Source organism: Neolamprologus multifasciatus, chromosome 20, assembly GCF_963576455.1.
Source record: "Neolamprologus multifasciatus chromosome 20, fNeoMul1.2, whole genome shotgun sequence".
Lineage (NCBI taxonomy): Eukaryota > Metazoa > Chordata > Actinopteri > Cichliformes > Cichlidae > Neolamprologus > Neolamprologus multifasciatus.
Window position 1 is genome coordinate 36391974 of NC_140458.1, and position 14712 is coordinate 36406685.

Sequence of the window (14712 nt, forward strand, 5' to 3'; positions counted from 1 at the left end):
GTCATGTATAGAAACCTGAACAGTCCTGCAGCCCCACCAGCACTTGCTGGTCTATTTTAAACTCGTTTTTGACAGTGAACATGCTGTTGACCCCCACTCGCCAAAACAAAATGGCACAGAACACAAGAGAGAACTGGCAGCAAACAAAAACTTGACAAAAATAGCCCAGCCTGTGTTGTAGTTTTGGCAAGGAAAACTGACGTAATCTCATTTTAATACTTCTAATCTTGGTTCTTTGGACAACACTGGTATGGTAACTGTTTTTCTGCATGTGCTTAGCAAATATAATGCATGCTATTTCTGCTTCTCTGAACCGTGTGTGCGTGTCTGTGGGCTGTTTATGTGTAGCTCACGCACACAGAGTGTGGTTATCAGCTGCAGGGGGGGAACCACATCAACATGTAGTAGAACGTTATCTACAAACAGGTCAATGCTATTTAGCTTTATGAAGTATATTAAATGTTGCATTAGTTAAGGCAAACTCTTTAACATGATTGGTGTACATGTCAACGTAATTTATAAAAACAAAAGAAAGATGTGCTCATTTGAACCGCTGTTCACACTTAAAATCATGATCAGAGTTCACACTGCTCATGTGTTCATAATATAATGGCCATTGTGACTGGCATGAGTTAGCTCACTCATGCAAAGCACTCCCGGCTGAGCTAATGAATACACTTGGTACTCATTAGCTCAACGTGAATAAACAAAAAGTGGAACTAAACATGCTCCGCGCATGGATCAGACCTACGGAGGAAAAGTGCATAGTCATTCAGTCTCACGTGGGAGAAAACTTTGCATGCAGTACCTACTGACAAAAGCGAAGCTGCGATAGTGAAGAGGAGGTAGATGCAGTTGAAACTGCATACAAGTGTGCATAGACCAAACTTTCACAGATGTTCACTGATTTTGTTTATTGATTTATTTAATTGTAATTACTGATGCATTTCCCACAACTCCCCTCTCTTCAAAACAAGAGTCCATGGATGCTGAGGTGCTGCACTCTGCTCAAGCAGAGCATGGCTCACTTTTGCTAAGGCAGCTAGAGAGGATGAGAACAGCTAAGGAGCTCACTGACGTGGTGCTGCTAGCTGAAGGGATCCCCTTCTATTGCCACAAGGTGGTGCTGTCTGCATTCAGTCCTTACTTCCAGGTAAAATAGTCAGGAACAATAAACTGTATGCTTGAAGGAAAATGAAGAACACTATTTAAATTATTTGCAATGCAATTATTTTTATTTTCCTGTAAAATACCTGAAGATATGCAATACTCAAAAGTACTTATGCACTACATAAAATTACTTCCATATTACTTATAATTATAAACATAATACTAAAATCTACTTACAGTATAATTATTTCTTTGTTTCCGGTAATTTCAAATAAAATACATTGGAAATTATGTTGTATTGCAGGGGAATTAAGCCATTTGTTGCAGGCCATATTATAAAGTGTTACCATATTTTTTATTATTTTTTTCTGAACTGCTCCAAGCAAATGTATTAATGATACGCAAGGCTGTAGTTGTATCATTTCTTACTGTTCTGGTGAATCATTGTGTCCAGGCCATGTTTACATGTGGTCTGAAGGAGACGCAGGGAGGAGAAATACCACTCAGAGACACTTCTGCACAAAGCTTAAGGCTGCTGCTGGACTACATGTACTGTGGCGAGCTCCCACTAACAAACAACAACATCCAGGGAGTGGCCGTTGCTGCCTTTCTGCTACATATAGACGGAGCCTTCAGGTGGGGTGAAACTGACAGAGGGGTACTTGGTAAAGGTGTCACCTGTTAAAGTGCAAGTTTTATGCTTAAGAAGTACTCTCCTTGTTTTTACTGAGGTAAGGTTGTGTCAGAGTCACATGGAGGCCTGTATGGACCCGTCAAACTGTGTTGGTCTGTACCACTGGGCCAGGAACTTGGGAGCAACTAGCCTCGCTGACTGTGCCTTGCGATATCTTTGTCAACACTTTTCACAGGTAGGGTTTAAGTATTACCAATGTGAAATAATCCCTCAGTCATAGTCTTTAAAAATTGTTCATGAACCTACGATTAATGAAGTTAGGCCTGCCCTAAATTATCAGAAGAATCAAAGTTCAGTGAAGCTTTTGAACACTGAGGCAATCTCTGAATATCTTTTGTTCATTTTGCAATGTTGTTCTTATTTTATCTTATTTTATTTTATCTTCATTACTTATACTGTCTTTGTTTAACTAGGTTTGTGAAGAAGAAGAAGTGCTAGAGCTGAATGCTCAAAGTCTTGGGGAACTGCTTGGCTTAGATGACCTTAACGTATCACAGGAGGAGGTTGTTTTGGAGCTGGTGCTGCGCTGGGTGGAAAAGTGCAGGGGTGACTCAGAAAGGGAAGCCCAGGCTGTGGAGTTGCTCAGGCACGTCCGACTGGAGCTTGTGGATCCTGGATTTCTCCGTAAAGCAAGGAGGAGAAACCCGGTATGAAGAGATTGGAATGAGGTCCAAATATAATAAGGAGCAAGACTATTTATATTTGTCCTGAGATAAGTATATAGATATATCATTCTTATACTTATGATTCTCTCAGGTGCTTCTGCGGAATTCTGAGTGCTTTGGGATGATTGATGCTGTTCTCCAGACGTCAGGTCTCTGCGAGGCCGCAGCTCCTCCTCGCCGAGCTCTTCGCTATGGCATGGAGACAACAGATTTGCTCCTCTGTTTGGGTGGTGTGAATAAGGAGGGCGTCCCTGCGCGGCGTGGAGGACTTGCTGACCTCAGTTTTTGCTTCGACCCCCATGTTAAGAAGACTTACTACATCCCCTCTCCCCTGAGGGGCTGCAGCATAGTGAGACAGATCACAGCAGGCGCAGTGAGCCGAGAAAACATCATAGTGGTGGCCGTAGAAACAGAAGACCAACATCGAACGAAGGGGGTTGATATCTACAGGTTTTAATCCCTTTGCATATCAGAAATCTTTTTATCAATAGGCACCACACTGAATTAACAAATGAACTACTTTTTTATCTTCCAGGTATGACAGTTCAGAGGAGAACAGCTGGGTGAAGTTGTGCTCAGCAGCTTACAGGGACATGTATGCTTTAGGGCTCATAGGAGATGCCCTCTATTTAATCGGTGGTCAGATGAAAGTGCGTAATCACTACGTCATCACAGACAGCATGGAGAGATGGTCGCTGAAGAGAGGAGGCAGCTGGCTCAGCTTTGCTCCTCTGCCTCTTCCATTAGCCTGTCACTGTGTTGTGACACTGAAGGAGCATCTTTATGTGCTGGGGGGGTGGACACCACAGGTACCCAGACTCACCATCTTAACCCTTTAAAGCCTGAGCCATAAAATAATTGCCCCAAAAATTCATCTTTTTAAACTGAGTGTTTATGGAACCTTCTTACAAAATAAAAGAAAAAATGTATTTGTATATACTGTATGAGTTTGAATTTTTATCATATTTGTTGTGTCTGGCCTTTTTTTTTTTTTTTTACATGGTATTAGTTAAAAATGTAATGTACAATTTATTTAGGTTTTTCACGGGGAAAAAATCATACTGAACTTGTGGAGGTCTCAAAAATTTACAAAAACTTGCCATATAAAATCCACACAAACTGGTTGTTTTTCCCCTGAACATTAACATCAGTATTGTACTTTTATTTATAATCATTTTCGTTTTTTAAAAACAATTCCCACACGATAGAGATGGTGAAATAGTTACTGAAATATTTCTGCTTCTCATTTGTCCAATATGTCCCCATGTCCTCATCTTTTTCTTCATCTCTCTGCCTAAATCTCTCTTCCTGCCTTTCAGGATCACCCTGACGATGAGCCTGACAAGCTCAGCAATCGTGTGTTTCAGTTTGACCCCGGCAAAGACAGATGGACAGAGTGTGCCAGCATGAAGTACTCCAGGTACCGCTGTGGGTCAGCTGTACTCAATGGAGAGATCTATGTATTAGGTCAGACTACCAAAACACATAACTGTATCTATATTAGTATTGTGAAATTTCTGCACTGGAGCAAGAGTAGATGCGTTTGTTTCCAGGTGGTATAGGATGCGATGGAGAGGACCGTGGGCAATCGCGTCGTTGCCAGAGCTCCGTGGAGATCTACAACCCAGATACAGACGCCTGGAGACCAGGACCAACCATCCCCACATCCCTACTTTCCCTTCGAACGAACGCCTCCAACGTAGGAATAGTGGATGGAAAGCTCTATCTCTGTGGATACTACAAGGGGGCTGGTCAGTTACTGAATGCCTGTCAAATAATTTTTAAAATCACTTTTGCATGCTCTCAAATACTTTTTCTCTAATGGCTGCAGGCCGTCATGAGATCATCATCAAAGAACTTTTGGAATTGGACCCTGCAGACAATGTGTGGACAGTTGTGGAAAGACGAGCAGCCATGCACGACAGCTACGACGTCTGTCTGGTGGCTAATCTTAATCCTCGAGATCTCTTCACGCTCCTCCTGGGCCAGTGTGTGTGGAAAGTAAGCGTCTATACGCTAAACCTGGAAAGCCTCATTCAAAAAAGCTTTATTCACTCTTGGTATTTGGAAAAAAGAATAACCAGATTAATTTTCACTATAATTAACTAACAACTTCTTTTTTTGCTATATGAGTATCCAAAGTCAAACTTTAGATAATGCAGTTTTATGTTATATGTCAATGGGACATTAGCTGTAATTAAATATATATTGTGTTGTATGATATGTTCAGTCAAAAGTCTGTTTGTTACATGTCCTGTCCAAGCAATAAATTTTACCTGTAAATGTAAGAATAAAAGAAAAATCAACATTCTGTTCTGTGTATTTTCTATATGTGGTATAAACTGTTAAACTAACATGTGCAGCCTTCTTTAAAGTCACAAAATCTTGCCAATACAAAAGTCCCTTCCACCACTTTAACTCTTCTTTCAGTAAAAAGAAGGATGGCAAGAAAAAAAAAGCTAATTTTATATTTAACAAGCTATTTATTTTGCTCTTCAGTCAAACTACAGAAACCACAGAAACATTGACTGCTACTTGTTTTTGTTTTGTTGTTTTTTTCTCTGTGTTGTCAAACATCACTTGGACTGAAAGGATGTCAGCAGAAGAACTTGGTGACCTCTTAGTGAGAAAACCTTTTAAATATATTTTTCTCTCCTTTTTTTGGGATAACTGCATGTTGAAATGATATAATAATAAAATGAAATAATAAAGTCACGTGAAAAAGATGGAGGATTCAGGTGTGTGTTAACGCAATGCCACAATCTTACCAGGAATGGACGTCCAAGTAGATTTGACCCAAGGTCAGACTGTGCAATGCTCATTAACTACAAAAATCCCAAAAGTTACATCTCAGACTCTCCATGCTTCAATCAACATGGTAGAACAATGAACACCAATGAACACATCTGTATACCAAAGTATTCCAGGGTCAGATCTGAAGACAGTGGGTCATACAATCGGAAATTCCCAAGCATTCACACAATACCTGGTCTTTCATGCACTTTTTTAAACGAATAATAGTGATATAGTCGGTCTAAAAAACCTCTACATTGCCCTTAAAAAAACAACATTTCAATTCATTAAGATGAATGCAGATTTCACTGTAGTATTTGATACAGCAATCTTGAGATAACCTAGCGCATACTTCCAGAGTTCTTTGAAATTGCCATTTTGTGAGACCTTGATGATGATAGATGATGCCGATAGTCTGGGAGGCTAAATTTAATCATGTTTTAGACAACAAGTGTCCTCGCGCAAGGATACAAGAGCAGGTGTGGGCTGGTGGGAGGTGCGCTTGCAAGCATGAGAAACTAATCTCACATTCTCAGGACAGTCATTCAACTTCGCCACTCAGGGTGAATAAACATGCTAGTAGAAAGGTGGTGGCTGATTTTGGCCTTGGGTGAGTATTTTTAAAATCATCTGCCAATCTGCTGTGTTGTTTGTGCCTTTTTCTGTGTCTGATTTTGATTAATGATGGCTGCTAATAGTTACAGGTTGTGTTGCTTGTGTTGTAAAAGGACTGTTGACTAGGCTAATTTAGACTCCTATGTTATTAATCACCGTTGTCATCTTACATTATACGTCCGACTTTCTTTTTATTCTTTTTTTTTATTCCCAGAATGTATTATGTGCATCTACAGCAAGCCCTTACAGCAGAAGAGAAGGTGTTTTTTCCAAATAACAGAAAGTACAAAGCATAACTACAGGCAGAATAAGAAATACACTGCTGCGGGCAGTGTGAGCGGGTCAGTGCAAGTTTGTGAGACCACCGACTGTTGTGTGGGCTACTACCGGATCATTAACGGCACACCAAAAGCTGATGTTCTTGGTAAGAAGCCTGAATGTCTGGGCAAGTACGTGGAGTGTATACCGGGTGATTGAAAACAACAACAACAACAACACATTTTTAGCACATTAGCAAAAAAAATCTAATGATTGATAAGCTAGTTTAAAGAAAGCCCCCGTGCCAATTGTAACAGCTGAAATGTGCCATGTGCTGTGAAGTACAATGAAGTATGTAATATTGTTTGTCGTGCTCCTGATTTTTTGATTGCAGCTTGTGACAGAATTGAAAAGTCATGCCCAGATGAAACCTGCAAGGCACAAACACGCATCAACAATCAATTCTTGACGTGCATGTGCAACACAGACCTCTGCAATGGCAACATTACTTGGGGAAAAGAACAGACTTCACACCCCTACTCTTATTTTTCAGGTATGGTATTAATAAGGTTATATAACCGTGAATTACTAAATAAATGTATAATTTAAGAATAATATTTCATAATACAATTAGAAGCATTTAAAAAGCCTAAAACACTTCTTGTCCTTCCCGAAGGCAACACCACAGGAATTTGTGCCCCTCGGGGAATCAAACCAAAGATCTTTTTCTTGTTATGCTCTTGTTATACTGAATATATATTCAGGTGGTTGACAAATTTAAGGAAAAATCAACATTAAGTGTAACATTACCAGACACCCAACACTTGGCGTTGATTTGTCAGTATCTGGAGCTTTCTTGGAGGGAGCAGTTAGCCAACACCATGCCAGCAAATGGCTCACACACCATTACAGAGATCTCTAGCTCAAATCGTTGTGTTTTTCCTTTAATTCTTCACCCATTCGCATGTGCGATAGATATGATCATTCATTCACAATTCAACTGGCACCTAATCCTTTTTTCTCCCCTTTTTAGTCGACTTCATGAAAAGGCTGTGAAACCTCTGGTTGGGATTTTGCTCTTTATGTGTTTCTGGATCGTTGCTGCTCAATGGGAGAAGTTGCCTAAAAAAGAAAAGTAAGGTTCTTTTTTCTTCAAAAACATTAGTTATGATTTAAATACCACTTGAGTAATTCAGTTTGACCTGACTGACTCCACTGCAAAAAAAAAAGAAAGAAAAGAAAAAATAGTGAATCTTCTTTTACACCTTCAAAGTATGCTTTACCCTCAGATTTGTCCAGAGAAGTCCAGCGTGCAGGGCAAAAACACTCAAATTCAGTTTGTTATTTTCCTAAAAATAACAATGTCACTTTTAGTTTTAAAGAAGAATTTTGCAGATTTTTAAAATAATGTTTTCTTGTTGTCTTTCTAAAAAAAAATTCAAAATCACTCTATGTGTCTGTATGTTCATCAATATGAAGAGATGCACCTACCTGTTTATGAAATGCCAGGCCTGCCAAAATGAATTAATTAAATACATCGTTAAATAATTGATTAAATGTGCCAATAATTAATTAAAATTTGAATAAATTAATTAAATACATATTTATGACATTTAATATAAATGTCATAATTTTATGCTATTTAATGCTATTTTAATGCTATAATTTAATTAATTATTCATTTTGGCAGTCTTAATCCCTAGGGTCAGGACTGCCAAAATGAAATAATAAAATCTGACCTTAATGAAATAATTAAATGTGTCAATAATTAATTAAAATATGAAATAAATAATTAACAATTAATTAATTAAATAAATATGTCCAAATATGTATTTAATTAATTAATTACATATATATTTTGATTAATTGTTGACACATTTAATTAATTATTTCATGATGTATTTATTTATTATTTTACGGTCTATTTAATTAATTCATTTTGGCAGTCCTGGCATTCCATACTTGTTGAGTCATTCTCTGGGATGTGTAACTTGCGTGAATTTCATTAAGGGATAACATTGCATGTGATAAAAGTTGACAACAAGCTGGCCAGCTCAGAGGTTGAAGACTGTGTTTTGTTTAAGGTCCATTTTCTGCCTTCAGTTTTACATTTTTAGTGTTTAATATTTGCATTGCATGTTCACATCAATCAACTGTGATGAGATATTAGGTTTACTATTTTTAGTATTAATATGGTAATAATGTGTCCATTTGTCTTTTTTAATTCCACAGAAGAATAAAGCTATTGTTTCCACATTTTCTCAACTTAAATTGAGTTCCCATGATGTCTTGGCCTTGAAATGCCTTCATTCTATGTGCTACGCTGACCTTGTTTTTATCTGTGTTACGGTACTCCCTCTGCTACTCTTCAGTCACATTTCCATGCTCTCAGTAACTAATCAGGAAGCTTTCAAATGAATGGTGGCTTTATTGTACTACCAGATTACTTTCTATGAGTGGCAACTAAATCACTTCTTTAATATAATATTTCAGAGAAGAATCTACAGTCCCTCAGTCATGATTACCACATCCGACCCTCCTGTTCCTGCCAAATGACAAAGACCTCTGAGATCGACATCAGTCAGATCGAGCTACAGCAGGTATGCTCTGCTATGAAACAGGTTAATTCCACAGTAGGTAGTGTGCAAATTATCAGCAAGAAATGCATACAGGTTCTGATACTTTACTTGTTTATGTCCTGCAGATTGTGGGCCGAGGGCATTTTGCAACTGTTTTTCAAGGGACATACCAGGGCTCTGTGGTGGCTGTCAAATTTTTACCTGCAGCCTATGAACATAATTTTAACACAGAAAAGGAGATTTATGAGCTACTGCTGTCAAAGCATACTAGCATTGTGAACTTTCACGGTGCTGGGAGGAAACCAGATGACAAAAGCTGGTTCATCGTGCTACAGTTTGCTGAATATGTGAGTGAAAACCTTTGCACGAAGACAACAGCTGCTCAAGGAAAAAACTGCATGAAACAGACCAGAGAAATATTTGTAAATAATACTAAGAGTCTGTTACAAGTGACAAATAAAATATATAGGTAAAAGAAAAATATTTATTCAAATTATCTAAAGTAACGTGAGTAAATGTTAAAGAAAAATGAATAAATGAACAGGCACTACAATAAAAATGTAAAATTATATGTCAGGTTAAGCCACTGTGTTTAAAAATATTTATTACACCAGCTATTCTACCCACATCTCTTATTTAATCACAATGATTTCAGCTCCTTTTTGATCCCATTGGAGACTGAAGGAAACATGTCGCATGATGTGGCTCATTCATCATTAAAACCATTTCTGATGAGATGTCTAGTCCGAGACAGAATTATCGTAGAGTAAGGCTAATAAAATTATTGCAAACACTAAGTGGAAACCACTGTAAAGATTTTAAGATGGGTATACTGAACAAAACCATTAATAAAGGTTTAATGGGCAGGGGTCAGGATTGCTGCCTCACAGCAGGGAAGGTTCCTAGTTTGAGTCTTTCTGTGTGGAGCTCTCACATTCTCATAGTCAGAAGACATTCATGTCATATTAAGCTGTTATTCTAACCTGGACATAGATCGGATAATCCGGTACTGTATGGTTAAACCTTGTAGGACTTCAGTTCATCAGTAAGAGTAGAACAGCTCTACATAAAGTTTAAAACTTATGCTAATGTGTGAAACATAATTGCTTTTCTATATTTATGGTTGAATAGTTTATGTTCCTTGGCTTTAAGTCTATAGCGCTTTATGTATTTGAAACCACTGTATGCTTCAGGTACGAATGACTATTATCCCTTTGATTTCAGGGATCTCTTCATTCCTTTTTGTCAAAACAAACCACGAGCTGGATGTTCTCACTGAACCTGTGCCAGTCGCTATCACAGGGACTTTCCTATCTCCACTCTGACCTTCTCAGCCATGGTACTGGCCAGAATAATATTGCAACAAATGCATGTGTGCATGGGTTATCTGTTTGATGTGGGAAGCATAGAGTGCATGTTTTTAAACTATTATCATCAAGAATAAAGATGAGTTGTTTTTATCCAAACAATGGATCTACTGCAGTGATTCATCTAATGTGGCCACAAATCTTAAATAATGATAAGCTGTTTATGTGAGGTTGTCTTGGTATGTGAGAGTAAGCTACGGGAACAAAATATTGTTTATTGGATTTTTCATACAGATTTGCACAAACCTCCTGTGGCCCACAGAGACCTCAGCAGCTCCAACGTGCTGGTGAAGGCGGATGGTACCTGTGCCCTGTGTGATTTTGGATGCTCCACCATTCTGCGTTCTTGTTCAGAGCCTTACCGCAGGCACAACCAGAATAAAAACACGAAGGTGAGACACACGTACTACTGTTTATCCACTCAAATCCTATTATCTAAATAACAAAACAAAAAAACTTGAAGACCTAGACTTGCTGCTGTTTTTTGAAGTAATTAAAATTTCACACTAGAATTACATGAAATGAAAACATCCAATATTATTAGTTATTTCTAATAGATAAATTTGTATTTTTGTAGTGTATTCAACTGGGCACGCTGCACTACATGGCTCCTGAGATCCTGGAAGGCTTTGTGAACCTGAACGAAAGCATGTTTCTCATGCAGGGTGACGTTTACGCTTTGGGTCTGCTGCTGTGGGAGATCTGGATGTGCTGCTATGATTTATTTGAAGGTTAGTCATTATGAGTAGATGATATGATGTTATGATGTTCAAAAATAAGTCCAAGGCTCTTTAGAGTAGTACAGAAGGCCAAGGTAAAGTTATTCAGAGTACTTAAACAGCTTGGCAAACTGTAAAAAGGTTGCTGTATATTGTGTAGCTGTAAAGTGCAGCTTTATTTGACTAGAAATTAACTTTTTTTTTTTTTACATGTAAGGTACGTACTACAAGAAAAAGCTTTTGTGTTTCTGTTCATGGAGTGAAACTGTGGAACAGTTTGAATGTGGAATTAAAGCAATGTCCAAACAGAAAACAGTTGAAAAAGAGTTATAAAAAATATGATCTTCTCAAACTATAAATAAAGGGAAAATATTGATAATAAGTGAATGTCTCTATTTAAAAAAAATCATGATGTGATATTATAGTATATAGTATATATTATTTCAGAAATCTGTTCACTATTTTTATTACAAATTATATCAGTAAGGAAGCTGACTAAATATTAACTCATAACTTATGGAAAAGGGGTGGGATTAAATAAGTGTGTACTTCTTCCCACTCCCTTTCAACATGTAAATGAATCAGAACGGTACCAATATTGAAATGTATTGACTTTTGTATTGTATTTTTTCTCTCTCTGTGTGTAAATGTGTAAATGTATATTGTTTACACGTTTGAAATAAATCAACAAACAAACAATAATGGTGCAGCAGTGCAAATGATAAATGTCATGTCATACACCTGTGTGTTTCTGATGTGTTTGGAGTCAAATATGATACTTTTAATGTAGTCTGAATTTAGAAACAAAAAACTGCAGGTCGTTCAGTTTTCTCTGCTTTAAGGCGAGCCTATTATTGTAATGGGTTGTCATTATCAACAGTACAATTGCAGGCTGTTGCTAGAGTGTCCAGCTTTCATTCCTCTCAGAAAAGATCAATTACCACACTGGCTTTTCAGTGGGTGTGTCACTGAAAGGGGAAAACCGATCTGAATCAGAAACTGGTGAATAGTGCGCTCCAGCCGGCCTGGTTTCCCAGTTGCTTGAAATCTGATAGTTAATGCATTGGTTTCTGGGCTGACAAGTCATATTTTCAATTCACTAAGCCTAGAAAAAACTAATAGCACTGCTTCCACCTGCAGGCGGAGCTGCACCACAGCATCTTTTGCCATATGAACTAGAGCTGGGAAGCAATGTAACACTGGAGAGCCTCATGCTGTACGTGTCCTATATGGACAAAAGACCCTGTATACCTGAACACTGGGAACTGCTACCACAGGTATTCTTGCATAGGAGCTTTGTGGTACCACTTACACCTGTGGTGTCTGTAATGTGTGGACTGAATGTTTATTGTTCTCAGGGAGCTGCGCTGAGGGAGCTCCTGGAGGATTGCTGGGACAGTGATTCAGAAGCCCGACTGACAGCTCACAGTGTTGTGGAAAGAATAACCTCTCTTCAGTCTTCTTACTCTCTGTGACTTCTTTTTCTGTTGTCTTTTCAGGTAGACATGATTTTGTACTGCTTTCCTTCAGAGACCTTTAGTAAAAGAGTCTTCAAAGAATGCCTTAACATTTAGTGGCATTTATAACTTCATTTCATTTATAACTTTATTTCTCCTAATCAGAATGAGAGAGAACCTGCACCTGCATCAGCTGCCATAATGATCTCTCATTTGGCAGTTCTGATATAAAGTGAACTCTGATAGCATTACTCAGCAGGCTCATAGGCATTTCTGTCCCAGTTTACTCAGAGCTATACTGACAAGGAGACTGAATTTGATCTCATTAATACCACTGACGCCTTACTTCAGCAGGAACTGGTTTCACTGTTTCTTTTAAAGGCCACAGGATTTGTGTTCCTGCTATGGAAAACCCTGTGGTATATATTACAAAAGAGAACTGACCAAGGTAGCAGCCATGCAAGTTCAAAACATCTCAGAAATGCAACAAATATCACCCAAAAAGCAAATGTTTCATACATATAAACTCAATTTAAACTAAACAGTCACTCCTAAAAAAAAAAGAAAAAGAAAAAAGATCAGATCAGAGCGTTTCTTTTGTTTCTTACTAAATATTCCATGATCAACTGCAAGTGGGATTATTGGAAACTGCAAGTATTTATTTCAGTTTTAAATTTCAGGCTAAATCTAATTTTTAGGTCTTCAAACACAGAAACATGAAATTCATGTTTTATTGACATTTATTCTTCATTAACTTCAGTATCTCAATGATTGAGTGCAATAACTGTTGAATCCCAGGAGACTCCCCCAGTGCATATATCTTACACTGTGTAACTTAGCTGCCTTTAAATTAATGTGCATAATGTTACCTTTTTAATCCCATTTATCACTTATGAAAGCGAGGATGGCAACAGGGACAAACTCCAAGCGTACACCGTTTGACTGCTGTGGCGGAGCTTTGAAGGTGATGCAGAATACCAAATATAATATTCATTTAAAAATGTATAATCAAGGAAACTTGTGAATTAGAGAATTTTCATTTATTAAATTAATTATAAAGCTTATTTTAAAACTGACCACTAGATGTCACTGTTCACTCACATCTATTTGTTTCCAGTGGAAACAATGGATTGTGATCTCATCACAAATCTATTCTTAACACTACAACAAGGAAAAAAGCCAGCATGTTCAACATGTGGCCACATTCTTCTGGCTTACACTTGAAATATATTTATTTAAGCATTTTGTTGTTTAAACTTTTGCATTCAACTGAAATGTTGTTTCCATGCAAAAATGTCACTGATGTTTCAGAGATGCAGGCTCATGCCTCAGCAGCATGTCTTTTGATCTCCAACCTTCAAACACAAGTTTAAAACTGTTTCTTTGGCATTGCCTTATTGTATGGTGCATGCACTGAATTCCAGTATGTAACTGTCATTACAAATGTTGCTGTGATTAAGTCACTGTGCTTAAAAGTTTGCACAAAGCTCCAAAAATATGACTTTATGTGTCATCAAATTTTAACAACAGTAGAGAAACAAATGAGAAAGAAGTATTTGAACCAGTACAATATGCTTGTGGGGGGTAACCCAACGAAGGAGTCAAATCCACAAAGAACAGTAAACCTCATTTTAACTCCTGCCCTACTTTTAAGCCCACTTTCTGTTAGTGTTCTTTTGATGTTACTAACCACAAAAGCCAGAGACGTCATGTACAGCAGTCTAATCGTCTTGCAGATATTTTGGGTGATTTAGTCATGCACGGAAACATCTACTAGAGAGCTCACAGTTATGCTGGTGTCCTGCCTGATGCGGTTTCATTAGAACTAACAAAAGCTTTTCTTTTAATTAAGCAGCAGAGCCACTGTGGTATTTTAAAATGCTATATCTTCAGTTTCAAACACATTGCTTTCCTCAAAATATCTTGTAGCTGTGAACTCCTCGTCCAGCATACGATAAAGCTCAGTCCTTTCAGCTGAAACTGCTACTGACACTAATGATTATTTGGAATAACTTGTAGTTTCCACTTTTTTAAACTCACCTTGTGTCACATAATCTGGAGTGGGACCTGCTGCTGCTGCTTCACTCTCTCTGGCTGTGTTTTAAATTAAGGGCCACACATTACCTGGTGTTAAGTTCTGCTAGGGAAATTTGGCAGATATAGTGCAGATACTGGTTTAATAACTGCTGACAGCTAAACCATCCTTAACTTGTTAGTTGTACTCTGCACACAACACAGCCACAGAGCATGTATCTCTCACTGTCCTTGGCTTCTGCTGTCTTATTTCATGACGTTTAACCGAGGTTACTTTATCTATAACAGTTTTTTGTTTCTTTGTTTTACTGTTTAAAATGTACGTTTTAAATAAAAGAATAAAATCCCCTTTCTCTGACTGCAAAGTCTCTGCCAACTTCCTTAGAGTCTTCAAAGCTCGCCGCATGGCACAGCATCACCA

The 14712-nt window shown here is 37.9% G+C and overlaps 2 protein-coding genes across 3 annotated transcripts; both read left to right on the top strand.

Annotated features, from left to right (window-relative positions):
• Positions 1-5193, top strand: LOC146495517 (kelch repeat and BTB domain-containing protein 12-like). 2 transcript variants are annotated; one of them, XM_085145772.1, is made up of 10 exons: positions 2-248; positions 978-1153; positions 1565-1746; positions 1847-1979; positions 2218-2451; positions 2561-2919; positions 3005-3278; positions 3789-3936; positions 4023-4220; positions 4301-5193. In XM_085145772.1, the coding sequence occupies exons 2-10, from the start codon at positions 983-985 to the stop codon at positions 4576-4578; spliced, it is 1977 nt and encodes a 658-aa protein (XP_085001898.1). In that variant the 5' UTR covers positions 2-248; positions 978-982; the 3' UTR covers positions 4579-5193. The 2 variants fall into 2 exon arrangements, with proteins under 2 accessions (XP_085001899.1, XP_085001898.1); XM_085145773.1 differs by having other exon boundaries at positions 1-1153.
• Positions 5194-5724: 531 nt separating this feature from the next.
• On the top strand, positions 5725-14639 carry LOC146495518 (bone morphogenetic protein receptor type-2-like). The gene is given in 11 exon segments (XM_085145774.1): positions 5725-5872; positions 6092-6301; positions 6530-6693; positions 7185-7275; positions 8629-8735; positions 8840-9061; positions 9939-10053; positions 10316-10473; positions 10659-10812; positions 11941-12077; positions 12159-14639. Coding segments are annotated over 11 exon segments (1512 nt in total). The 5' UTR covers positions 5725-5835; the 3' UTR covers positions 12276-14639.
• The last annotated feature ends 73 nt before the right edge of the window (positions 14640-14712 follow it).